Source organism: Lampetra planeri, chromosome 34, assembly GCF_965212315.1.
Source record: "Lampetra planeri chromosome 34, kcLamPlan1.2.h2, whole genome shotgun sequence".
NCBI lineage: Eukaryota > Metazoa > Chordata > Hyperoartia > Petromyzontiformes > Petromyzontidae > Lampetra > Lampetra planeri.
Window position 1 is genome coordinate 6,437,587 of NC_136140.1, and position 27,404 is coordinate 6,464,990.

Genomic DNA, 27,404 nt, shown 5'->3' on the forward strand with positions numbered 1-27,404 from the left:
GAAATGAAAATTAGGAGCTAATATCATCGCTTCATCTGCAGGCTGGACGACCTGCAAGGGCATGTTATCCCTCTTTGGCTGCCACTCTTGTCGTTAACCTTGACCACTGAGAATCATTTCTTCCAGTGACATATCCTACCCAAACCCGCATCATTTGCTTAACTCTCAATATACAATGTCTATGACTTGTGTATGTTTTCTAATCCGTGCGTTTCTCTTCCTGTCAATCAGTGTAATTCCAAGCATGTTTCTCTTGATCTACACAGGCTTAATTGTTCACTTCTTGGCTTCTCTTCCATTTTATTTTCACCAACCCGTGACGTGCGGAGATTTATTTGCTAGTTTGGGTGCCACGGTGGCGAGATGTTAACTACCTAGCCTGTTATACAGGAGGTCGTGGGTTCGATCCCGATCCTGACGCCTCCTGTATATTTGGAGTCTGCATGTTCTCCCTGGGGTCGCGCGGATTTTTACCCGGGTCCTCCTGTTTTTCCCTCCACATTTAGAAACATGCGTTTAGAGTATTTGGCTGCTATATAATTCCGCATGATGAAAAGCTACTTCATTGAGCTATCATCTGTGACAGCCAGGTCGCTTCTGAAAAAGAGCTACAGTATATAGCTCAGTGGGCCTTACCTGGTTGAAAAAAATATTTATGCTTTACTGTCATTTGAGACGTAATTCTCCTCCTCCAACTGCCGTTGGTTCTTGCATTATACTCGGGACGGCGAGCAATGGAGCAATGGACCTCTCCGCAAACCAGCAGTGGTGCGATTGACCAATCGGTGCGTTGTGTGCGCGCAGCGTCAGTGTGTGGAGTATGCCCTCAAAGCCAAGCCCTTCCGCCGATACATCCCCAAGAACCCGTACCAGTACAAGTTCTGGTACGTCGTCAACTCAACCGCCTTCGAGTACGTCATGTTCGTGCTGATCATGCTCAACACCCTCTGCCTTGGCATGCAGGTCAGTGCCTGTCTGTACAAATGCCGCGCTATGCAAACGCAAAGATCCCCCCCCACCCACGCCCCCCCCCCCCCCCCCCCCACTTAGCCTTAACAGACTTTTGAGACGGGTGCTGTTAGCGAGCACCTATGAAGGCCGGCACAGTACACAAAGGGGTGGGTGGCCAGCATCACGTCCGGCCATATTCGTCTCCCGAGTGGAGATGTTTGAACATCACACCATGTTCTTGATTCTTTCGGTAAAGTGACGTAGAATGGAAATAATAAAATAATAAAAATACAAATAAAACATAATAAAATCATTCTCACGAGGTTTCGGCCACAACGCAAGCAGCCGTCCTCAGGTGAAGATTGTATTATTTCCATTCTACGTGACTTTACCGAAAGAACCAAGAAGATGAATCCCTGCAGTCACGAAAGCTTTAAATCGAAATCACACCATGTACTCATTTGAGGTTCAGTCGACCTAGGGGAAGCCCAGCACCAATTCAGATAATCTTCACTTGTGATGGTCACGAGCAGGAATAAAACTCGGGTCGCCGGATTTGAAGCGGAGCGTGCTAAACGCTGCACTACAGCTCGACACAAAACAAAGACACACAAACACACACACAAAGCACACGTTCACACTTAACTCCCATGAATAGCTCCCCCCTGACGGCTCTGACCACGTGAGCTCTCAAAGAATGATTTAATCCACGTGAAAATGAGTCTCAGCTCTCCCTTGTGTTTTTCGGTTGTTCCGCGTTCTGTGGAACGTGACGTACGACGCTTCACTCCACGTTTTTGCGAGCTTTTTCACGTGGAGCGGAACGTCGGACATCATGCCGAACGACACGCGGTACAAACCAAAAACAAACCGGGGAGTTACACAGCGCACTGCTTAAAACCTACGGAATCATAAAGGTCCTATTGTATAGTTATGACCTAAGCCGTGCATGTTCTAGACTCTCTGACTCCAGTTTGAAGCTTCGCTAACGAGACAATAGCCTCATGTCAAGGTCAGTTGCTCTGGCATAAAGAGCAAAATGACATCACTGTTTTTAAACATATAGCAGCGATGTCACATGCCAATGTCACGAGAGTACGATAATGATACACTTTAATGTCTATTTTTACAATGATGCTTCAAATTCGGTGTCCAAATTGGTCAAATTAAAAAATCATACCGTAAATTACTCAACTGGGAACAATGCAGAGCAATCATCCCCCCCCCTTTCTGGCAGACAAACACCCCAGGTCACTCTGGCAAATGAACCGTTGGGGGGGTTTCACCTGGGTAAACAAAAACACTTGCATCTAAACTTAAACCTCTTGTATCTTAATTTTGGAGCGTTCGTGACTGCAGGAATTATTCTTTGGTTCTTTCGGTTAAGTCACGTCTAAAGATAAAATAATAAATTAAATAATAGCATATTACGACGTTTCGATTGCAACACAAGCAATCATCATCAGGCATAAAAGAAATAGCAACAAAAATCTAACTAGAAAACTATAGACAGACATACAAGCAGACAGACATCACAAGGACACACAGAGAGAGAACACATCGGCACAAAGAGAGAGGTCGTTTCTGTGACGGTCCCTTAAATATAGAGAGGGGGGCGGGGGCGGAGAGAGGGAGGGGACAGAGAAAAAATTAGCATATCAATGAGTGGACGGCAACGTGATGCTGCAAGTAAGATGACGACGCGGCACGGCAACGCAAGCTTGAAAATCAGGAGAAAGGCACACTAAAATTAAATAACCTAGTAAAATATCGAAATATAATGTAATGCAACACAGAGAGTCGGTCAACACACCTCTTGTCTCGTAGCCTGGGATAACCAGCCTAGGTTCATGCCTAGGCTGGATAATATCTCGTCACTGTGGGTGCCACCATGGCGAGATGTTAACTACCTCGCCTGGTATGCGGGAGGTCATCGGTTCGATCCAGACCCTGATGCCTGCTGCTGTATATTTGGAGTTTGCATGTTTTCCACGTGGTTGTGTGAATTTTTCTCCGGGTCCTCCGGGTTTTCCCTCCACGTTTTGTTGAGCTATCATTTGTGGCCGGGTCGATTCTGAAAAAGAGCTATACAGCTTAGTGGGCCTTACCTGATAAAATAAAAACAGTGTTTCTTTTTTTGTTTAGTGTCTACAATCAGTGGGGTTTGTGACACTGCCGAGCGGTAGCAGCTTGGTGCAGAGGTTCATGGGTCGAACCAGGCGACCATCCTAATTAATACTTTGGATATATTTAACAAAAAATATATACAGTACGTGCCGTCTGCTTGCCAAGTGGATGTCAAAAGTTCCCGTGACGTCATTCAAAAAAGACTAGGCCATGTGTGTCAGCATCATGGTACAAATTTGCCAGATGAGTGGATTGAGATCAACTATGTGTCGGCATTGCCTTACCACTGGCAGACTATATTGATCTGTGAAACACAGCACCATCATGCGAGCCATTGTGCTGTACGAATGGCGTGAATACCAATCATGTGAATTATTAGCATCATGATTATTACTATGAATCAAGACGTTCACATGGACTGTGGCTACCAAACTGCAGGCAAAAAAAATGCGACTACCACTTGAACACAGGAGAGGACAGTTGTTATCCCGGAGAGTAGCATTGGCACCAAACGTCATATACGTGATCACTGGCCTATGGATTAATGTCCATCTGTCACTGACATTGCATCACGTTTTCTGTCTGCCTGTCTATCTCGAGAAATGCGTGGTCCGGATCTGTCACCTTTAGTTGTTCGCTATCAGCATCACGGCTGGGGAACATCTTTGCTCGGAGCTGCCGATGTCAATCGGAGGACCGGTTGCCCCCTTGATATGCCCTTTATTTTATTCCTCCCAGAAAGCCTCTGTGAGTCTTAAAGACTCTCTCTCTTTTTTTTTGGAGGGTCCTGCATTGGAATGTTTTGGCCAATTCCATTCAAGATGCAGAGTGGGAACCAGAGTACACAGAGAAAGCCCACACATTCAAAGTCCTACACGGACGGATTTGACACTCAAGTTTTCCGCGTTGCCACCTCTTAACCACCTGCAAACCCTGTTTTGTTTGGGCTTTTTCTTAAATCTGCGTAATTCACCAACCCTTGCCTACAAAGCACTGAATCACAGGCGTGCTGCCAGCTCACCTGACATGACAACTGTGCCTGTGATTACCGGCAATGCAGCTTGGATATACGCACGTGCCTTGAGTGTGAATACATGTGATAACACTGTGCATGTTGTGCCATATCGCTCATCACCCCAAATGTTCCCGATCTCATCAAATATCACAGGCCAAGCAGCGTAGAGCCTCGATGCAGTACTCGAATGACTGACCGCCATGCGTCATAAGGCTGCGGGGGGCTGTGTGGTGAGCGGCAGCGGGAGGGCAGCGCAGACAAAAATCCATCGCCGTACTGCGCCTCGATGCTCCCCTGTCGACGCTCTCTCTGCCTTCGCCCACCTGAATTAGCCAGCGTCTCGTTGTACGGCCAATTAACGCCCCACGACACAAGACGTGTACAGGCCGTACACGGACGCATATCACCCGGCGTCACGGCGCCGTGGAGCAGTTGCACTTGCAGCTTCAATGGGTCCGTCCCCTGCTGCTGCCACTTGAGCGCATGAAACCACTGAAGACGGCCGCTTGTTGTTGTTGTTGTTTTTTCAGCATTACAACCAAACCTTCCTGTTTAACTACGCCATGGATATCCTCAATATGGTGTTCACTGGGCTCTTCACTGTGGAGATGGTCCTCAAGATAATTGCCTTCAAGCCGAGGGTAAGCCTTCGCTGTCGGCACACTGCAAAGAGACGCCCACTCCACCTATTCATATTCGCCAGCTCCCACTCCACCTACATGAAGTGTGCAACACATATTGATGTATACGTTTCATCCCATGTGAATTATATATGGTGGGAATTGACAATATTGATGCGACGTAATAACGCAATGTGTTGTATGGATATCAAGGGGATGTGCATTACTTTCTTTGTATTTGCACCATACCCGTACTGCAATGTGCACTTCAACATGCTATACACCGCATACTTGCCAGCCGTGCAGATTTAAACGGTAGCTGCCTATGTTTAAATATTTTTGTTACCGCATGCCAGTTTTCAAATATGATCTTCAGCCATGCTCAATCCACTGCTGGATGAAGGACTCCCCGAGCTGCTGCCACCTCTCGTCCAGGCAATGCAATAACACTTCTCCTCGCACAGAAGCTACTTGTGCTGCTTTGCAAAAGCAAAGTAACGCATCAAAGAATATTTTTTATATATATTAAATATATATTCTTAGGTTTTTTCGGTAAAGTCACGTAGGTAAAAATTTTAAATTAATAAAAGTAAAATAAAAATAAGATAAAAATCACGACGTTTCGGAGGCAACACAAGCTTCCGTCTTCAGGTGGAAGCTTGCGTTGCCTCCGAAACGTCGTGATTTTTATTTTATTTTTATTTTACTTTTATTAATTAAAATTTTTTTCCTACGTGACTTTACCGAAAAAACCTAAGAATATGAATCCTTGCAGTCACGAAAGCTTCAAATCTAGAAATATTAAATATAGTTTTCGTTTCTCCCGCCAAAAAGAATATTGCACCAATTTTTGTGAGAAAAAATGTCGCATATTTTTCCCTTCTAAACCAGTCCGGCCCAATAGGGGGTTAAAGATTCGGCAGCCTGCAGCTTCAAACAATATTGTTGGCAAGTATAATTACTTCATATATATGTGTGTGTGTGTATATACAATTTGACACAGTTACTCCATACGTAAGCATCTCTCGGCCCGGAGACGAGGTAATGAGATCGTCTAGCTAGATAAGTTCACGTGAATGCACCTGCAGGGTGGAGCGGCGGTGAGGCCGGTGGATACTCTGGTTCTTTCGGTAAAGTCACGTAGGTATAAAATAACATAAATTAAATAACGACGTTTCGGGCGATACACAAGCGTCCGTTATCACGTGGGACAACCACAGATTTAATTTAGTTTATTTTATACCAACGTGACTTTACCGAACGAAACAAAGAGTATGGATCCCTGCAGTCACGAAAACTTCAAATCTAGTTTAGGCCGGTGGATCTTGCGCTGCACGATGAACCTTGGCTCACTTTCACGGCCACGAGTTTAACGTCAGTGGCAATCGACGTACGAACCAGCCACCTCCCCTTCACAAGCCACACTGAGCAGTGTGGTGAAGTGTGGCAAATAACAACAACAACCAAGCCTGGGTGCGGGGAGGTGGGGGGGGGGCTTCATCCCACAAGTGATTGACAATGGCGTGCAAATTAAGACAAAGATCCCCCGTGTAGCCTTGTAAGACTGTTGGGGCAAGTGCTGTTAGCGAGCACCTATGAAGGGCCGGCACGATACGCGAGGGGGCGGGTGGCCAGCACCACGCCCGGTCTCGTTTGTATTCCCAGTGGCGACGTTTGCACATCGCGCCAGGCTGAGTTAACCTAGGGGAGGCCTGGGACCAGTTGAGATAATTGTCACCGGTGCTGGCCACGAGCGGGAATCGAACTCGGGTTGCCGAGTTCTTAGCGCAGCCCGCTAACCGCTGCACTCACACACGAACAAAGACCCCCCGTGTATCCTTTAAAGGGTGCATTCAAAGAAAACATCCCTAGCAAGTACACACAATAGCCAAAGATCTTCAGTGTAGTCTTTTTAACTATGACATGTCTTAATACACAGGACAAGTGTCGTAGCCATAAACATGCGCACTCAGCTGCCTTCATATCCCCAGTGTCAACGTTGCCCACACTATTGCCACCGAGTCACCAATTCTAGCCTGAATCTACATCGGCCAGATTCGTAGAGCAATTACCACGGGGATTTCCGTCAAGGCTGGAAATCGAATATCCTGTCTCCACCATCACGCAATGACATACGGTTAAATTGTGCGTCCCCTGTTTATCCACCCATAGCGCGGTGGGGGGGGGTCCCCATTCTGTTATCGGGCAGCAATTCAGGTTGGCCGGGCACGCACGAGAGGGTGGTGAGGTGAGCACCACTCCCAGCCACCTTTATTCTCCCCACTGCTCAGATGTGCACACACCACCAGTGAGTCATCTGAGGCTGAGTCGATCGAGGGGAGGCTCAGGAAGGGGCTCAGATACCACTCGCTACTGGGAGTTCAACCGAGTTGGCTGGGTTTGGAGTTGCAGTTGGGTGAACAACTACACTCACGATACCGCTACACGCACGCGTGAGCATGTGTGCCTGCATACACAGAGAGATGGCATTCATTCGTAATGCAGTGTAATGCGTGCTTTACGGGACATGCCTAAACAATAAGGGCAAGTATAATTAACTCGTGTGTCTGTCATATGGGATTAGGCTGTGTGTCATTGCTAATGACGGACTAATCTAGTAGACTAATAAATAAATTGTCGTCATCTCGTTATTTCTTGAAGCACCCCATTCCGTGTTCTGGGCCTGCACTGTTCAAGCAAGGCGCGGATATTCCCCAACAGGCAGATTATGTGTTGATGTCCTAAACAAATGCATTGCAGGTGTTTGTCAACAAAAAGGAACGGATGCTTGTGAGTTCTCAGCCCTAGGCTGCCACAGTTTTGTTTGGCTATGGAAAGCTCTTGATTTGTTTTCTTCTATCAGGATCATGAAATGACTCGACCAAACATTTCCCTCTGCCCCCATGAAATCCGCCCCACTATTTGGACCCTAGCGTGTGTGTGTGTGTTTGTTCCCCTGAAATCCTGCATAAGAATAACCCCAGGATCTGTTCCGTGTGCTATGCCGTGCGACGTGAAGATTCATTCTCGGCATTGCTTGCAAGTGCGTGTGCGATGGCGGTAATAGTTCGGCTGCTGCGGGGAATTGAATCGTGTTGACGTCCAGTGAATTGGATGGTAATAATGTGCTCATTCCAGAGATCCCACGCCTGATATCCGAGCAGCCGAATATTAATCAAAACAGCCGCTCTAGCACTTGCAGAATGGAAACTGCGTTTGTAGCAACATGGCTAACGTGGGTGCTAATGAACAATGCACGCAGGAGAGTGAATTTTTGCGCTTTGTAAAATGACAACAGTAGATGTGTCAAATGTTTCTCTGAGCTGATGGTGACGTGGGGGGGGGGGGTGCTCATTGCCTGCTCAGACAGCCTGGCAGTGGTGCCAGTGAGAGACAGTAGTGGCAGTTCTTAACATTCACTTACCCCAGACACGGCACGATGTAATCCGAGCTCCATATCCACAGGAGCTGTTTCGCTCTTCCTGAAGAATGAACGATACATATTCGGCAGTAAAGATGTCATCGTGATTGTTAAAGTGTCCCCCATTATCTTGAAAAAAAATATTTTGATGAAGTTGTGCCAATGCTTCGATGAACAACTTGGGGGTGGACAGTATTGCCAAAATAATAGGTTTGTATCCGTATCATGAAGATGTGAATCTGGCCCGTAATTTATTAAAATAAATGAAATTTTACGTTACAAAATTACTCACCATCTTGGTGGGTTTTGGCTAAAAGATTGTTAAGATATAAATAAACGTGCGAATGTCTGCTTCTCACGAGTAAAAATAGAATGATGCTCACGAACATCGTCCTGTGGGATTTCTGGACAAATGTTTCCCATCAGAAATAGTTTCGGCTGCAAATTCTGGACCAGTTTTGCCCATTTTGCCTCTCATCGGCAGCGTGGCCTATTAAACAAATGCCGACGCGTTGCCCGGCGTGACAGACAAGAGCCTGCAACACGCTGGGCGAGCGTCGTGTTGTCTGCTGATCGCTCATTCCCATAACGCCAGGGCAAATCAGCAGCAGCAGCAATCCTTAAACAGGTCACGCACTGCTGATGAGCCTGAGAATCACAAAATCGGTGCAGGGTTTGGCGCTTCGAAAACTACTGCCGATAAAGATCGATTCAACAAGGCCCTAGGCTCATGGACGTACATTCTATTTCGTTTGATATTTGGTTGGCCAGACAAACATCTGTCCCTTCGTTTGTCACGTGTGGAATGTTAAGTCGCTGTGGTTTTTTTGCACCTCGAGTGGTTCCCCCCGCCCCCCCACCCCTTTATCTGAAACCATTTCCAGTGTTTTCACAGAGTTCCCCGGGATGCCGAGTCGCCGTTGACCTCCTTGCCCCCTGACACGTCTACCCTTGCGTCCTGATCCTCGTGTTGTCTAGGGCTATTTTAGTGACCCCTGGAACGTGTTTGACTCCCTCATCGTGATTGGCAGCATTATAGACGTCGTTCTCAGTGAAATCGACGTGAGTATGTGAGCCACCCTCGTCCCTTCTCTCCCTCCGCTCGTCCCCTCGCTTATCCCCACGTCGCCTCTCGTCTACATCGGGCCCAGCTGCTTTGCGTTCATCCTCCTTCCCCCTCTTCCTCCTCCACCCCGTGCCTCTGTTTGGCAAGTCACACATGACTACACACCTCCGGGTGAACGTAGACGACCCCGCGGCGAATGTAGGAGAGGGTTTTTAATGCAGTGCCGAATTTATCGCTGTACCTTTATTCAATTAATTTTTGCCGTCGTCGTTTCGGTGACCCGGCTCACTCTTGCAAACGAGACGCAGCATCGTCGCTTGAGTTCTCACCGGGTTATGCAAAAGAAACTTAAACTTAAGACACCTTTCCGAAGGTGGCTGGGTGCTTCAGAGACCAATACTTTGCGAGAGCATTGAGCCAAAACCGCGCAGGGAGTTTGAATCTGGGTTTCAGTCAAACCGTGACCAAACTGGACTCTTGAGTGCAATGAGATGATGCTCTTGGGGTAGCCACCAATAACCACACGACTGTTATTTTTTCATACCTCCTGGTGAGCATACGCTTCTTTGTCTAGGGGATGAATTAGAAGCCCTCTCTCTATTCTCCTTGCAGGTTAACATTCGAGAGGTAGGCCACCAGGATTGTGGCAGCAAATTGACATCCTTGCGTCCAGCTCAAGCCCGAGTTTGCTCTTAGAGTCAGCGTCATTGGTGGCTGCTTGTTTTTAAATGTTTCTCTCTTTTGTTCTTTTGTTGTTGTTGTTCTTTTTCTTCCATTCCCTCCTTTGTTTTCTGTCTCTCCTCTTCTTTCGCTGCCGCTCGCTGTGCACAGCACTATTTCTTTGACGCATGGAACTCGTTTGATGCCTTGATTGTTGTGGGTAGCGTCGTTGATATTGCTATCACCGAAGTGAACGTAAGTATTCCGCCGCTCATTTACATTTCCGCGACGATCGATTTGATTAGGTGCCCTTCTGCCACCACACTTATTTACAGGAATGCTTAAAGGGTGCTGAAAAGGACTAAAAAAACAATCGAGGGACTGCTTTGGCAAGTGGTGCTCAGGCTCAATTTGAAAATACGCTCAATTTGTAATTGACGCTGTGTTTAATAGGACATATACTGTAGGCTAATATTTCATGCAATGTCCCTTCTTCACACCAGAAAGATGACAGAGAGAGAGAGATATTCTTTTTATTGGGAGGGACCTGCATGGTTTGTTACAGTTTGCCCCTTCACCGCACGAGGAGTATGCAGCGCTGGCCTGCAAATGGGCATGAGATCACCAGCAGCGGCTGCGATGTTGCAATGTCTTTTTTACGCAATTAAGTACGGTAAATCCTGGTAAAAAAAATTCTAAATTGCCAAATCTCGACTGTGACGCTGACACACACACACACACACCGTGGCATACTGGACTTTCAATAAAGTCCACTGTGAAGCGGTGCAGATGGCGCCATAGTATTTCACGGCTCATCGGACCTGCACTGTTAACCCAGGACGGCCGTTGGACAGAGTGAAAGGGGTGACGCAGAACAACCTGGTTAACTGAATGCTTTGCTCGCGACCACAGCGGAGCGATTGAGTGTGTGGGCAGTGCAGCGGCCCAGGTGCCAGTCTGTGAAGAGTGGTGGGGGGGTGGGGGGAATTGAACACGGGGCTCCATTTAAGTCCTTGCACCCAAGGGCGCATGCTATAACAACCACTGGGTGATGAGTCCAAGACAATGGGAGTGGGCAGGAATTGTTTGTGCATAACTCACCGGCTCATTGTCATTGTTGTGTCTGCATGCGTGCTCTCCCTGCCCATGCTGCGCGTTTCGCTGCAAAAATCCGCCCGCCCGCCCGCGCAAATCACCACTAACTCACTACCGCCAAAACCACCCCAACCGCACAACGCACCCTGCCTACACCATGCTTACCCTCACTGCTACCACCACCATCGCTCCTTCCCTTCCTGCCCCCCCACATCCCCCACCACCATCAAAATGGCTCGCCCCTTTATTCTCCCCACAGCCACTCATGTCATTTTATTTATTTTGTTATTCTACTTTTTTGTGCCCATTTTTTTTTCCTCGTCGGCCGCTTCCCACGCTTGCCGCTTGCTTCTATCCATCAGAACGGAGGCCACCTGGGAGAGGTAATGCACCATCACGCTTGCCGTCCACCTCGCCGTGCCGTTCGTCTGAGTTGCCTCCGCCACGGGCGCCCGCGGGCGTTCCTGAACGTTGTCCGCTTGCCGTGGGCTCTCGCCTCTTGACTAGCGAAGCTCCGTGGCCACTGACTCTACCCCGTGTTAAGATGGTGCCTTCGGAAAGGTGGTGTTGGTAATCAAGAAGCTGTGAGAATGGTTCAAATTCGGGTCGTGAGAATTTCCCAGGTTCTCCGAGTGGAGGCCCTTCTGCGGTGGCATAAGCAAGCATTTGCAGGGCCGCTCCTTTAACTTTTTTTACGTAATGGAGAAAAATCTCATTGAGGCTCAAGGTTATTTTTGTCTTGATCGGCCATTGTCTTTTTAAAGGAGTCTTTTGGATGCGACAGTAAACCTCAATAGCCAGAGAAAACCCGCGCAGACGTCTGTACAGCACCAAAAGGTCGACACAGATGGGCACGTGAATACCTTTGATATATATTGCCAACACCATGGCCACCTCGCAATCCAGCAGTTTTGAGAGTCCAAAAAAAGATTTGCCTTCAAAATGCCAGATCGCAAACTTTCCTTGTTCCTGCAAACTATGTCCGTCAAAAGTCGATGCCACTTAGAGGGAAATTGCGGGTCCTGGCTCTGAACTCCTTTTCCAACAGAGATATCTACACCCCAAGGCTTACCGGTACGAGCATAAAAGCTGAAAATATTTATTGCCAAGTCATCGTTTTCTCAGTATTAAGAAATGTCAGGTTTTTTTTTTACCAACGTCGTCGATTATGTTGTGTGAACGGATTCACTCGGCTTTTATTCAGTGTTTACGATATTCTAGTTTCCTGTGCCTGGATTGTGCATAGTCGTCTTTACTTGCATCGCATCCATTGACGTTTCGTAGTGTGGCTCTCATTCTGGCGTACTCCCGTGCCTGTCCCGTTGCATTATTAACCCGATTGTGTGAATTTCTGAGCCTTCTAAAAATCACCAGCATGCCATCGCGCGTCCACGTTACGCAGTCGACACCACCGTGTATTTTGTCGATTGTGAGACACTTCACTTCATCCTGTCTGTGTTCCCCTCTTCGAAGCCAACTGGAACTTGCCCTTTAGATGATGATGATGATGTTCCTGCCGCTGATACTAGTTTTGATCTGCCCACGATGGTAAGATGGGCCAGACAAAGGTGCCCTCTCGTCCCTTCCCCCAGCACCTTGTGCCGTGACAACCAATGCACGCCCTGGCATGGTCACACTCCGCCCCCACAACTCCTCCCTCTCCTCCAGCCATCGCAGTGGTTTTTTTGCAGTGATGTTTACGTTTTGGGATGCAAGCTGGGTGGAATTGCATTGCCTTTTTTTTTTCGTTTGCGCCAATTGCTGCGTATTCAGCATGGCTGTCCAAAACTGCATTTTTGCGTTTGAGACGTTTACGCGACCAGAAAAAAAAAAACCCAACAACAACCTTAGCGCATGGTGTTTTTTCGTTGTCGTTTTGATTTTATTTGCTGTTTTGTGATGATGCGCTATGTGCGGACGAGGACCCAGAATGGGCGTGCGGACGGCGCACGGAGCTCGACGCTAACGTCCGGATTGCTCGTCGATTTTATCCGTCAGAGTTCCGAGGACAGCTCCCGCATCTCCATCACATTCTTCCGTCTCTTCCGTGTGATGAGACTCGTCAAGCTCCTAAGCAAGGGGGAGGGCATTCGCACCCTCCTGTGGACCTTCATAAAATCATTCCAGGTGAGAGCTGCATCAGGTCCGGGATAGACCTTCATCAAGTCCCGATGACCCCCTCTTGCAGCGAGAAATTCAATTTGCACAGTGCAAAGGTCTGCACTCTCCTCCTCCTCCTCCTCCGGTAAATCTGAAGTTCCGTAGAAGTGCCAATTTTGCTTCCCAGTTGTCTTTGACAAAATAGACTTTCACCTTAATGGGTTCTCACCTGGTTATGAACAGAGGTCGTCTACCTCGTTTGCTTATCCGGGGTATTTTGCATCCTGTAAGCGTCAACTGAAGGTGAACACCCCAAACACACGTGACCGCAAACTTATTCAATCATGACAGTAGTCGCTAGGCATGCAACAATTTTTGTCAATGAATTCCAGATATTCGATGTCTTGTCACAATTTGGGCTCACGTTTAGATTGAATAATTGATTCTCTCAATCTCGTATATCTCTGGTCTCCTTTGTACAGTTTCTTATTGTTTTAGTCTATTTTATAGCGTTTGGTTCATTCTGTTAGTCTGAGTGTGTGTATATATTGTTGTTGTTACGTTTTGACCTGCATCTCCTGGACGTTTGTGAAAAAGAGCTTTATAGCTCATCGGATTCTTCCAGTCTCAATAAATATTCTTATTTCGATATATATGACAGTGTTCAGTTTACTGTCCATATAATTTGAATACATAGTTATAATTTGCGGCCTTTTGTCAATTCACTGATGGATGATGGCCTCCCCATGCCACGTCGGTCATGGCAGTAGTTTGACCATACTTCACCTTGCTGGTCTTTGTGGTTTGGTGAAGATTTGAGGTGGGGGTGGCGGGGGGGGGGTGGAATGGCAGAACCAGTTCCAATATTATTTGTCACTAATGTCAGCCGTGGTCTAGAATAAAACTCAAGTTACTCGCTTCAGGGCAAAGAGTGTTAACTGCTCTAGCATACATGCATATATATACACACACCAAAGTTATTTATTGATTTTACCATACATTAATTATTCCATGCATCATCAGGCTAATATTATTTTTTAGTAATTCACGAATCGGTGTGTCGCTGCGCGCCTCACGGACTTTGATTCAACATTCTAGATTTGAAGCTTTCGTGACTGCAAGGATTCATATTCTTGGATTTTTTTCGGTAAAGTCACGTAGGTAAAAAACTACAATTAATAAAAGTAAAATAAAATAAAAATAAAATCAAAATCACGACGTTTCGGAGGCAACACAAGCTTCCGTCTTCAGGTGGAACCGTCACAGCAAAATTACTGTATCAAGTATCACGCTTGCTGTATCAAGTACAGCAAGCGTGCTGTGACGGTTCCACCTGAAGACGGAAGCTTGTGTTGCCTCCGAAACGTCGTGATTTTTATTTTATTTTTTATTTTACTTTTATTAATTAAAATTTTTTACCTACGTGACTTTACCGAAAAAACCCAAGAATTTGATTCAACAGTTTGTCTTCGGACCTTGCGTGACAATGGTAATGCAGCGTCGCGACGCGCTGCAGATGTGAATCGCCGCTGGCTGACTCGTGCAAGTGCTCGTCATGACTGCGTGCAGTGGCATCCCACAGAAAGGATGTCGCTTCACTGGGAACTTAAGCTGCTCGTAAATAGAACGCCTAGAATCGCGTTCGACGTAGCTTCCTTGACACACCACCAAGTGTTCGTTTGACGTATTCGTTTTTTGCTGTTTCCCCCACGACCACAGCAAAGTCGCTTAAGCCATCATTTAGTATCCATCCCACATTCACTTTTATTTTCGGTAGCAGTTTTTATTTAAATTGACGTCCTATTTTTTGGGGGAATTTGAATTTAGCCGGCATGGCCTAAACACGCACCACGCGGCAAGATAGCTGTTTGCTTTAACATTAGCAACGTGTGTGATTGATTCATTCTGCTTCCATAGAGGAAACATCCCCGGTGAAAATTCATGATCCATACATATCATGGTTACGGAATTGTAGAATAAATACGCATACATACACTAATCCCTTAATGTATGCGTGTGTGCATTTATACCTTGCGTGGAAGATATAAATGTACACACGCAAAATGTCTCGTTATAAATAGAGACAAACTCTATTTATAACGAGACATTTGTGAGAAAACACGAGGGGACATTTGAGGCACAAGTCTACACAGAGCAAAAATCGATTTAAAAAAATGTACTTGTGTTTTGAAGTCTGTTAAATAGGGAACACTGAACCACTGCAGGGTATACTACGTCTTGACAGTTTCTATTTAAACTTTAGTTTCAATTTCCAAAGCGTTGTTACATGCAAACCAATAAACTTGAGCGTATCGTGAAATTGAGATTCGTTCCATCAGTTCTTGTCAAAGCTTATCGGCACAGCGGGTAATTACAGAATCAAATACGTGAACAATGAAATAATAAATTACGCGTGAATAGCGGCGGAAATATAAGTCGATAATGCTTTGGGGAAGGAGCGGTGGGCACAGTGATTAGCACACCGTGCTACAAATCTCGTATCCACAAATCTAGATCCGAGTTCGATTCACAGCCACGGCTAACATCAGTAGCGAATTAAATGGGAACCTGAGCTGGGGACCCAGCCTTCACAGACCCATGCTGACCATTAATTCTAGATTTGAAGCTTTCGTGACTGCAAGGATTCATATTCTTAGGTTTTTTCGATAAAGTCACGTAGGTAAAAAATTTAAATTAATCAAAGTAAAATAAAAAATAAAATAAAAAAAATAAAAATTCCTCTCACTTGATACAGCTATCGTGCTGTGACGGTTCCACCTGAAGACGGAAGCTTGTGTTGCCTCCGAAACGCCATGCTGACCAACCAGCATTGGATTAGCAAAGGAGTAAAAGCGACTATCGTTATTTAGCAAAACTTTCTTTAAAATGTATGTTGCAACCGAACCGATAAACTTGAATGTATCGCGGCAATGAGGATTCGATCCTTCGTATGAGGCCAAAAGCCATGCAGGGGTGGCTTGTTAGTGTGGCCAGTTCGGAGTATGCCATGATGTTATCGCGCTTTTTTCCCTTGCTTCTCTCCACAGGCCCTGCCATATGTCGCCCTGCTTATCGTGATGATGTTTTTCATCTACGCCGTGATCGGAATGCAGGTGATTCCTACGCATCGATGTGGATCACTCAGTCAGAGCACGAAGTGCCGCAAACAATGCCGAGCTTTGATGGCATATCAGGAAATTCAAATGTGATCAGTGTAGTTTTTGTTCTGTTTTTGTTTTGCTTGTGTAGGTGACTCCCGATTATGAGAATTGACTGGAGAATAGGTTTTTTCCCTTTTATCTGGCAACAAAACAGGTGTTAAGTTGTTAGAACACCAAAGTAAAACCTTTTACAAGGAATCATGTCTGCCTTTAACCACAATACTTGTGGTCAAAATGCAAACAAAAAACGTACTCTGATAATATATGCATTGTCTTTGAAACTGATTGGTCCACACCTGAGACAGCTTTCTTCGTCTCAAGCGGTGTTAGACCAGAGGACACCAAAGGCGTTGCCTGAAAAAAGGGGAAAAACCTCTTCTCATATTTTGGCACTGGCAAAGGAGGTCCCTTGATGTAGAATTGACTGGCTAAAGCCTATTATTATATGTTGGTACTGGCAAAGGAGGTCTAATGATGTAGATGCTTACTCCGAGCCCTCATTACTTTGATATTGCATTGTGTTTGAGCTGTACGCCTTTTGGCGTCCTCTGGTCTAGCACCAATTGAGACTAGGCTTAAAAGAAAGCCGTCTCGGGTGTGGACCAATCAGTTTCAAGGACAATGCATATATTAGCAGAGTGTGTTTTTTGTTTGTATTTTGACCACAAGTATTGTGGTTAATGCACACATGATTCCTTGTAAAAAGGTTTCAGTTTTGTTGCCAGAAAAAGGGGGAAAACCTTACTATTATATTTTGGTACTGGCAAAGGAGGTCTAGTGATGGCTAAAGCCTGTCCAGAGTTTTCCTGCTTAAGCAAATGCTGCTATCAAACATAATTTTGGAATTAAATTGACTATAGGTCATGGCTCTGCATGAAATAATACTTCAGTCCATAAGCCCACGGGCTTTCTTTCCAAGCTAAAACATTATTTACTGAGTAGATTTGCAGTTTCTTCCAATAGCTCTCTCATGTGTTGTCGGGTTTTACCACGTATTGTTCTGCACGATGTCCGACGTTTCATTCCACGTGTCAAGATTCACAGCACACCCGAATGACAGGTGGTAAAACCCAAAAATACATCGTAGAGGTGACAACCTATTTCTTATGGAGAGATGGATTCTTGTATCTGTTAATTATTACGTAAAAAAAAAACCTATAGTCGTTTGATTTGTATCAGCAGTAAATGATTTTTTCTTCTTTATCAGATATTTGGAAAAATCGCGATGCAAGATGGAATGCAAATCAACCGCAACAACAACTTTCAAACATTCCCTCAGGCTGTGCTCCTGCTTTTCCGGTAAGCGATTGAGCGCGCTCGTTACTTCCCGTCGGCTGCGGCTGAGCTCACAAAGCAGGTGGCCGCTTTTGAGCCGTTGCACCATCTGCCGAGCCTCGCTGCTTCAAGCGCAGACCTCTTCAGCCTTGTTGTCTCTGCTGTTCCAAAGGATTAAGCACAGCCTCCCCGCTACTCCTGACGCGATTATCTGGGCTCAACCACCTCGATATGAAATTAAAGCTGTTGCTGCTGCTGTAAATCAACATCAGCCATACGAGACGAAACAAGAAGAAGCAGAAGATGATATTCAATGGGCAACAAGATTCCATGGGTAACAAGGAATGTAAATTCATTTTTCAGAAAATAAAACAAAAACGTTAGCCTCTTTCACTCTAAGCGTCTGCGACCAGAGTTATGAACCAGTTGAAAAATCTGACATCATAGACCCCCCTCTCCTCCCTGGGAGCAATTTCACCTCCTGGGTAAATCCTGCACGCAACGCCCTGACGGCTGGCTCCTGTGCACAGCTCCATGTAAACCCTCTCGCGCCCTCGGAGTAAAGAAACGGCCGCTCCTTTACCCAGAAATAACTGTGCTGTGCACATAAACAGGTTTTCATTCAGAATGCATTTACTTGAAAACGGTCTCGTTTAGGGATTCTATCCAATAATCAAAAACCTCCGGACTGTCGATTGTGCATAATGTTAGCAAGAATTAACTGCGACAGAGAGCAGCTCACCGGCGTGTATTTAACGCAGATAGTCAGCATCATTGTGGGATGCTTCTTGTCAAATTTACCAAACACCAGGTGGAGTGGTTGCTTTCCAGGGGCTAGGAAACGGGACTGTTCTGCGGGGATTGGGTTTCCAAAATCCACTGGGAGTTTATTATTGGACGTTTCTTCATTTCGTGGCGTGAATAATAACAGGGAGGAAGGGCAAATCCAAAGAGAAATTAATGTACAGGGATTTCCACAACATCTGCCCCAATTGGTCTGGGAAAACATCCTGGAATCCAGATGCAGATTTTCTATTGTATGAAAACTATTTTGCAGAGAAGATGAAAGACCCAGAATTGGAAGCACATTCAATATACTCGCGTCTGTCCACAAATTAGTCACTAGGAAGAGATTTCCAAGAAGCCTTATTAATGTTTTGTTTTTCCAAATTTAACAGGAGTCACTCATAACCAGTGGTGTCAACGTCACCCTATATTTTGCATGTGTCCTCAGAAAAGAGCCACATTATTTATTTGCTCGTTTCTCAGTATTTGAGCTTCGGGGGTTGGATTTTCATTTTTTCCAATTTCTTTTAACTTTTGTGAATTCCTTCGAACCCCCCCCCCCCGTTTTCTTCCACCAAAATAAACCCTTTTATACGCCAGGCACATGATATCCACCCACGTTATTCCTACGTGAAACTCAATTTCTCCGATTTAAAGCTTTCGTGACTGCAGGGATTCATCTTCTTGGTTCTTTGGGTAAAGTCACGTAGAAGGGAAGTAATAAAATAATAAAAATTAAACATAATAAAATAATTCTCACTACGTTTCGGCCACAACGCAAGCAGCCGTCTTCAGGTGGAGAACAGGTCTGTCAAGTAGACATAGTCATTCAGACGCTGTCGCCTCGACAGACCTGGTTTCACCTGAGGATGGCTGCTTGCGTTGTGGCCGAAACGTAGTGAGAATTATTTTATTATGTTTTATTTTTATTATTTTATTATTTCTCTTCTACGTGACTTTACCGAAAGAACCAAGAAGATCAATTTCTCCTTTCACCACTGCTGGTGGTGAATCTAAGGGGTGTCACAGATTCTGGTTTTCCTAGCATCGTCTTCTTGTTTTGGTCGCTGTCCTGCAAAATGTCTAAGTCTTCCCAGGACATATATCTCCTTTTCTATCCTTTTCTATCAGTTGAGTAGCTGTCCCGGTAAATTTGTAAGTCTTCCCGGGACACACAAAAAGTCCCCCTTTTCTGTCAGTTGAGTTTTCTTTTTTAAATCCTTTATATTAAGTTCACTTGCGCGCTTGCTTACGACCGTGAAAATCTTTCGGTCGTTTTATAACCCACTTCCCGTGATCCAATCGAGCTGACATTTTCCACACAAACTCGTTGTGCGTGACAATTAATGTTCGTGAAATTTTTTTTCCAAAATTGTACACTTTTTAGGACAAAAATATTTTATTTAATTACCAATTGCTTAATGGTGCCATGCAATCATCAAGCCAGAGGACGAGAGGACTCTAGCCGCCACGCATATAAAGGATTTATAGTGAAAAACTTTGTTTTTACGGGTTATACTTGTTTGTAGACGAACAATCCTTGGCTTGCCTCGTCAGTGGTCTCAGGGCCCTCCCTCCGCTACTGAAGCAGCTTCCGCCTGGCTCGGCAAGATGAGCACACGATAAACAAACAAACCTGTCATTTGCCCAATACTACACCAGTCAAGACAGCGCATATACCACACACCGAATTCTCTCTTCTTCTCTGAAATTTCGATATCTCCCTCTTCCCCGCGATATTTCCCGGTGCTTTTTGCACCTTGGAGGTGGCAACTCCCGGCGATGCTAATCATCCCCCCCCCCTCCTCCCGCGGGGGTGGCTTCTTGCTGTGGCAGTTGTGCGACGGGCGAGGCGTGGCAGGAGATCTTGCTCGGGTGCATGTCCGGCCGGCGCTGCGACCCCGAGTCGGACTACAACGTCGGGGAAGAGTTCACCTGCGGCAGCAACTTCGCCATCATCTACTTCATCAGCTTCTACATGCTGTGCGCCTTCCTGGTGCGTCTCGCTCGACGCGACGCTCGGAACGATCCACAGATTCATGAAACTTTCTAAGTAGATTTCGTGATTCCCGCGAGTGATGAAAATTATGTGGCGCACGCAATAGTTTTCGCACTGCAGAATGAAACCCGGCGAATTTTGTTTAATTCCCGGCCACAGCTAATGTCGGTGGTATGTAATTTATGAATCTTGTCTGTGGTGTTAGGATTAATTCAGCAATTCATTGAATGAGGCCGTCACAGCCACATTGTCTCATTTGCCGAACGTTTTAAGATAAAAGTAATTATAGTTTGACACAAACATTCTCAGAACGCATGACTTTTCATTCTAAGTGCCCCCCTCTTTGAAACTATTTTTCTAAACCAAATTTTAACATTGACAGGAACATTTCTGGGGAGGTTAACGAGGCATGGCTCAAGGCTCACCATTGTTCCACAGCTTTGCGATGATCCAAAATGTACGTTATTTTTTTGTTGCCATCCTCGTCGGTGAATTTCCCCGCATTCTCTGTCTCTCAGATCATCAACTTGTTCGTGGCCGTCATCATGGACAACTTTGACTACCTGACGCGAGACTGGTCCATCCTGGGGCCTCACCACCTCGACGAGTTCAAGAGGATCTGGTCTGAGTACGACCCAGAAGCCAAGTGAGCCCCGACCCCCTGATTTTGTGACCAAATCACCCCTGAATGTGGCCACAGTCTCGTCAGATCTCAGAAGCTAAGTAGGCTTGAGTATGGCTCGTATTTGGATGGGAAGACTCCCGTGAATCCCATCTACAGTGATCCCTCGTTCATCGCGGTTAATGGGGACCAGAACCCCTCGCGATAGGTGAAAATCCGCGAAGTAGGATTGGCCCCCTAGGAATTTCCGTATATGTGTGTGTGGGTACCAGAATGTTTAAAATATGTATATTTATACTTTATATATATATTTTACTTAAATCTATTTAATTATATAACCTTAATATTATACATTCACTCTCTCTCTCTCTCTCATACGATACGTATTATGGTGTTCTACACTCACCAATGACAGTAGTATCTTGAGACTTGACTCCAGTAATGACGACGACGACGATGACAATGACGATGACAATGACGACGATGACAGACCTGTGCAGTTCGATGAATGTGATGATGGATGATGATGATGATGGTGTTACTGCACAGGTATAATGAGGCCTTTAAATCAGTTCGAAAAATCCGCGATGCACTGTGGATTTCCTAACGCATGAGTGGGGTTTCTCCGGGTCCTCTTGTTTCCTTCCAGATGCCAAATAAACTCATTAATTGAATCGGCCAACTGGCCAAACATCCCAATGCAAGACTCTCCTCTCATGTGTGTATGTATGTGTGTGTGCTTGTTTACTCACCGTCGTGTCTAGGGGACGGATAAAACATCTGGATGTTGTCACACTCCTGAGAAGGATCCAGCCTCCCCTGGGGTTCGGTAAACTGTGTCCGCATCGTGTCGCCTGCAAGGTATCGTCTCTACACGCACACTCCGCTGTACATCGTTTTCTTTGTCAATTTGTAGTGACTGCTCCAAAAAGTTTGTTGATGTAATTGCTCTTAAAACACGGAAGCTTCTTTTCCCCGCGTTGGCAATTACAGCTAAGAATAATGCTGACTTCTCATTACTCCTAAATATTTCTGTTGCTAAAGGGCTTTCTAGAGCTCCAACTAATGAAGGCCCTTCCACCAGCTGTGCCATAAGTAAGACGTTGCAGGGCTGCACCTTCACCTTTGGCAAACAGAATGTTGCCAAAATAATTACATTTCCATAGCGGTTTTGACTGCGGTTACCTTCCACATGAAAACAAATAAAAACAATATTTAAAATCAATTTGGCCAAACATCCCACTTGGGGGGACCATCCTGAATGAGTCTTCAGATACTTTGTAGAAAACTTTCTGGACAAATTCTGATTGTATATTTTTATTTTGCTTGTCACCAACCAACCCAGAATGCACCTGGCGTAGCCTGGGATAGTGCTTGGTTGAGTGACCAGCAATTCAGAACAAGTTGTTAAAGGCTGTGAGGCTGAAGTGCTTAGAAACATAAAACGGTGCAGCACAATCCATTGTTGTACTGTACTTATGTGCTCTTACGTCTTTGCTCTTCACCTTCACTAAACAATACTGACCTGTATAGTGAACAATTGACAAAATCATCCACACGCCCTGCACGGCACGGGGAGGCACTCATCCAGCAGTGAGTTGACTGACGCACGTGGATATATTTATCTTTTTCAATTTGGGTATAGTGACAATTATTATTCATTAGCATTATTCAGCACTCATAAGCCACGCTGGATACAAAGCCCCTGGAAATGGTTACTACAATGCAGAGGTTGCTACACAAGACCACTCGTGCACCTCCGATTAGCACGGTCGGCTACATACGGTGCAAAAGAAGTTCAACATACACACATGTGATTGTCTGTGCTCACTCTCCTAACAGAGGCTGGTCTCAATGAACATGCCGCTGAACAGCGACGGCACGGTCATGTTCAACGCAACGCTGTTCGCCCTGGTTAGAACATCCCTCAAGATTAAAACAGAGGGTGAGTTCCTTGCTTTGTTCTCGGTGACCTCGAAGGCCCCTTTAAATGATGGGCAAATAAGGACTTTACAAAATTACCTTTGGCGAGCCGTACGTTAGTTGACGCTAGACTTTGATGACGCCACGACTGTATGTGTAATGTAGTAACTCCACGGGAGACGACTTCACGGGTAACACACTCTTTATTTTATCAAACTTGGTTACAGGTGACTAACACCTACTTTGTATCTCGGGTGACAAACACCCACTTCGCTACTTGGCGACTAACGCCCACTGAGTTACTCGGATGACCAACATCCACTTAGTACTCGGGTGACAAACACCCACTTAGCTACTTGGCGACTAACGCCCACTGAGTTACTCGGATGACCAACATCCACTTAGTACTCGGGTGACAAACACCCACTTAGCTACTTGGCGACTAACGCCACTGAGCTACTCGGATGACCAACATCCTCTTAGCTACTTGGCGACTAACGCCACTGAGCTACTCGGATGACCAACATCCACTTAGTACTCGGGTGACAAACACCCACTTAGCTACTTGGCGACTAACGCCCACTGAGCTACTCGGATGACCAACATCCACTTAGCTACTCGGCGACTAACGCCACTGAGCTACTCGGATGACCAACATCCACTTAGCTACTCGGCGACTAACGCCACTGAGCTACTCGGCTTCACTAGGTCTTCAGCTCCGTCTTCGGGTCTTCAACTGGGTAACTCTCCCCGAGTGCTCTCGCGCGTCCCCCTTTATACCCCACCTGCGGACGTCGCTGCGAGCACCCACTTATTCGACCAATCGCCGGGTGCTGGCTACGATCCTCTTTTCCCACATCTCATCGTGCCTCACCACTCACTCCGCGCCGCCTCGTCCTCTGTCACTCCCGGCGCGCGCGTCCACACCACGCCCACAACGCGTGCCCAACCCCGCACCCCGCGCCGCCCCGTGATCCATCACTGTCACAGTCGGCACACGTCAATACCACCACTACATCACCCCCTACCACATAGCTCGCAGCCGCCCCGGCTGCTACAAAAATTACAAACCCTCCCTGTGTGCCCGTAACACAACACAACAACAAGAACAACAACTAAGCTAACAACACAACACGACGCGAACACCACCATCCGCAACCCTCAACCAATGCCACCGCGACAATAGAACAATATATACAAACCGGCGAGTGACAATAGCAATGTGTATTCAAAAAAAAATAAATGGAAATTTTTTTTTTTTTTTTCTTTCGACTCGTGCAGTGTCCCCTTTTCTTCCGAGCGTCCCTACAACGGGACATTATCCCGGCAGAGGGGAACACCGGGCGAGCTCGGTGTAGAGCACAAAAAAAAACCGTCCTCATGAAAATTGTTGAGACCTAGCCCGAGTCCGCCTTGCCGGTCCGTCGTACGGCACCAGACGCGGTTGAACGTCCGGTGGTGCCGGCGGTTCAGGAAGACATCGGCCATGCATCGAGGACTCGTGCGTGCCCCGGGGTTCAGGCTCTCGATGGTCAGCAGCCGTCAAGCCCGAGGCACCTGGGGGTGGGTCAGGTGGAGACACGTGAGGAGCAGCCTGCGACACCTCCCTCCCCGAGTCGACGGTCACATCACACGCCCGGTCGTCACGGCACAGAACGGGGTCACACGGTGCCGCATAGGGCTTCAGTCGGGAGGGGTGCACATACCAACGGCGTTTCCCCCATTTAATCTGTATACTCTGGGGCCGTGCAACCCGCACAATTTCCACCGGTCCCCTCCAAGGTCTCAACAACTTGGGGGACGTAGCCAACGGTGCATGTGGACAATGCAGCCAGGCCTTATCGCCTGGTTTCCAATCATGCGTATGCACCCTCCGCTCATGCAATTTCTCGTTTGCAATTTGCCGTGACCGCGAATTCAACCTTGCCCCCTCCCGCGCTTCAGTCAATTTGGCGATATTAAATTTGATGTGGTCTGCCAATTTAGATTTTGCACGTGGCTGGGAAATCCCCAGTTGGACGTCCATGGCCGGATCGGCCTCCCGCCCATACATAAGAAAAAATGGGGAAAACCCTGTCGCCGCATGAGGGGCCATTCGATAGGCCGCGAGTACCCCCGGCACCTGTAAGTCCCAATCAACCTGATCGTCGCAGACCTGTTGGCACAACATAGACGTAATCGTTCTGTTCAGACGCTCAACCATCCCGTCAGTCTGCGGGTGGTAGGGGGAAGTACGCACTTTCTTTGTACCCAACAGGTCGCACACCTCGCGCAACAAAACGCTCGAAAAATTCTTCCCTTGATCCGTCAGCAAGCGTTCGGGGGCGCCCTTGTCCAACACATAACCCTGGACAAAGGCGTCCGCCACCGCCGCAGCCGACTGGTTGGCGAGCGGCCATGCCATAGGCCATCGGGTGAAGTATTCCACGCCAACCAGCAGGAACCTATTTCCCCTTGGTGTAACCGGAAAGGGCCCCAAGATGTCCAACGCTACCAATTCGTTTATACGCGAAACCTGAATGGATTGCAGCGGTGGATTAGCCGCCAATGGTGGCGGTTTCCTTTTGGCGCACTCTACGCATCCCTTAAGAATATTTGCCACGTCGTTACCCATCCCCGGCCAATAATAGTCTCGCTGGATTAGGGCGAGCGTTTTGTGAAAACCCAGATGCATGAGCCGTTCATGAGCTGCCAGAACAATCCTACCCCGCATAGCAACAGGCACCACGAGCACGTGACGCCGGGACATGTTGTCCCACCTCATCAACAGGCCCTGTCTGCACACCCAGGAACCGACCCGCGCCTCCCCTTGTTCGGGAGCGCCAACTTTCCGACGCAGCGTAAGTAGGGAGCTGTCGGACATCTGGAGGCGGCCCCACTCAATGAGGGGCAACGACAACAGCGAATCCCTCCCCGTGGGGGCGTCCTCTCCCGGGGTGTCAGTGGCGGCGAGCGCAACTCCCGGGGTGCCGGCGACCGGGGGTTTGCACCGCGCTGATCCCAACAAACATGTGCAGTCCGTGCACGGCGGCAACCGCGACAATGCGTCCGCGTTTGAGTGCCGCAACCCTTTTCGGTAAATCGTCGTGAATTGGTAGTCTTGAAGGACCTCCAACCATCGGGACAATTGGCCCGATGGCTGCGCCACGCGCATAGCGTATTGTAGAGCCGCATGGTCCGTCCGGACCGTAAAATGACGGCCGTAAAGATACGGCCTGAATTGCTGTGTAAAAAACACAATGGCTAACAATTCACGACGAGTTACGCAATAGCGTTGTTCTGCGGGGGAAAGAACCCTACTACCGTAGGCGACCACCCGTTCAACCCCCCCGACCAACTGTGAGAGCACCCCCCCGATACCCGTATTGCTGGCGTCCGTGTCAAGCAAAAACGGTTGTGTGAAATCGGGGTAACACAAGGGGGGAGCCTGCACCAAAGCGTCACGGAGGGAGCAGAACGCATCCTCCTCCTCTGCCCCCCAGTGAAACCTCACACCCTTAGCCGTCAAAGCATGCAGGGGCTTGGCTATGGTGGCAAATTGCTTGACAAAACGACGGTAATAGGAGGCAAAACCAATGAAACTACGAACCTCCGTGACCGAGGTTGGCGTTGGCCATGAGCTGACGCAATGCGTCTTAGCAGGGTCCGTCGAGATCCCTGAACGACTCACGATATGGCCCAAATACCTGACCGATTCCCGAAGCAGAAAACATTTAGCCGGTTTAAATTTTAGCTTAGCGGAACGCATCCTGAGGAACACCGCTCTCAGTCGCTGGAGGTGCTCCTCGAAAGTCCGACTAAAGACGATAATATCGTCAAGATAAATCAAACAGGTATCCCATTGGAGGCCCGACAAAACCAATTCCATGAGTCTCTGGAACGTGGCGGGAGCGGAATGTAAGCCCATGGGCAAACGGTTGAATTCAAAAAGGCCCCCAGGTGTCCGGAAAGCAGTTTTAGGTTTAGACTCGTTATCGAGTGGCAATTGCCAAAATCCAGAAAGCAGATCGAGTGTGGAAAAAAACTGCGCTCCCGCCAAGGCATCCAGCGACTCATCCATCCTGGGGAGCGGATACGCATCCGCCATCGAGATTTTGTTTAAGCGGCGGAAATCGACACAAAACCGCAAGGACCCGTCCTGTTTCTTTACTAGGACAATAGGAGCACCCCACGGACTAGAAGAGGGCGAAATGATATCGGCCGCCAACATATCATTAACCGCCGATTGCACATGTTCCTTCTCGGCCGGGCTGAGCCGGAAGGGATTCTGACGAATAGGGGCCGCGTCCCCTGTAGCTATGTGGTGGCGCAACAGGTCAGTGCAGCCGATATCGTACTTATGTTTGCTGAACACGTCAGCAAACTCGATGAGCAAACCCCTCAATGCCCCCAATTGCACCCCGGACAAGTTATCAGAACCCGCACACAGCGAGTCCAACCACTCAGTCCCCTCATCACTTTGAGGATGCGACTCGACAGTAAAATCTGCTTGAGCCACGAGCCGTTCCTCAACGGGCAGCGGCGCGGCGTGAGCCAGCACCGTTCCCTGCGCAATTACGGCCGGCCGCGACCCCGTATTCAGG

At 47.3% G+C, this 27,404-nt stretch overlaps 1 protein-coding gene across 1 annotated transcript in view; it reads left to right on the forward strand.

The window, feature by feature from the left end:
- The window catches only part of LOC144730076 (voltage-dependent L-type calcium channel subunit alpha-1D-like), a 209,374-nt gene that overhangs the window by 151,220 nt on the left and 30,750 nt on the right, over positions 1–27,404 (forward strand). Inside the window, exons 27-36 of the mRNA XM_078610602.1 lie at positions 805–963; positions 4,624–4,734; positions 9,113–9,196; positions 12,954–13,082; positions 16,103–16,168; positions 17,424–17,515; positions 20,114–20,273; positions 20,795–20,922; positions 21,663–21,759; positions 22,741–22,843. Coding sequence (XP_078466728.1) covers positions 805–963; positions 4,624–4,734; positions 9,113–9,196; positions 12,954–13,082; positions 16,103–16,168; positions 17,424–17,515; positions 20,114–20,273; positions 20,795–20,922; positions 21,663–21,759; positions 22,741–22,843 — 1,129 coding nt within the window. The remainder of the gene's footprint in view (positions 1–804; positions 964–4,623; positions 4,735–9,112; positions 9,197–12,953; positions 13,083–16,102; positions 16,169–17,423; positions 17,516–20,113; positions 20,274–20,794; positions 20,923–21,662; positions 21,760–22,740; positions 22,844–27,404) is intronic.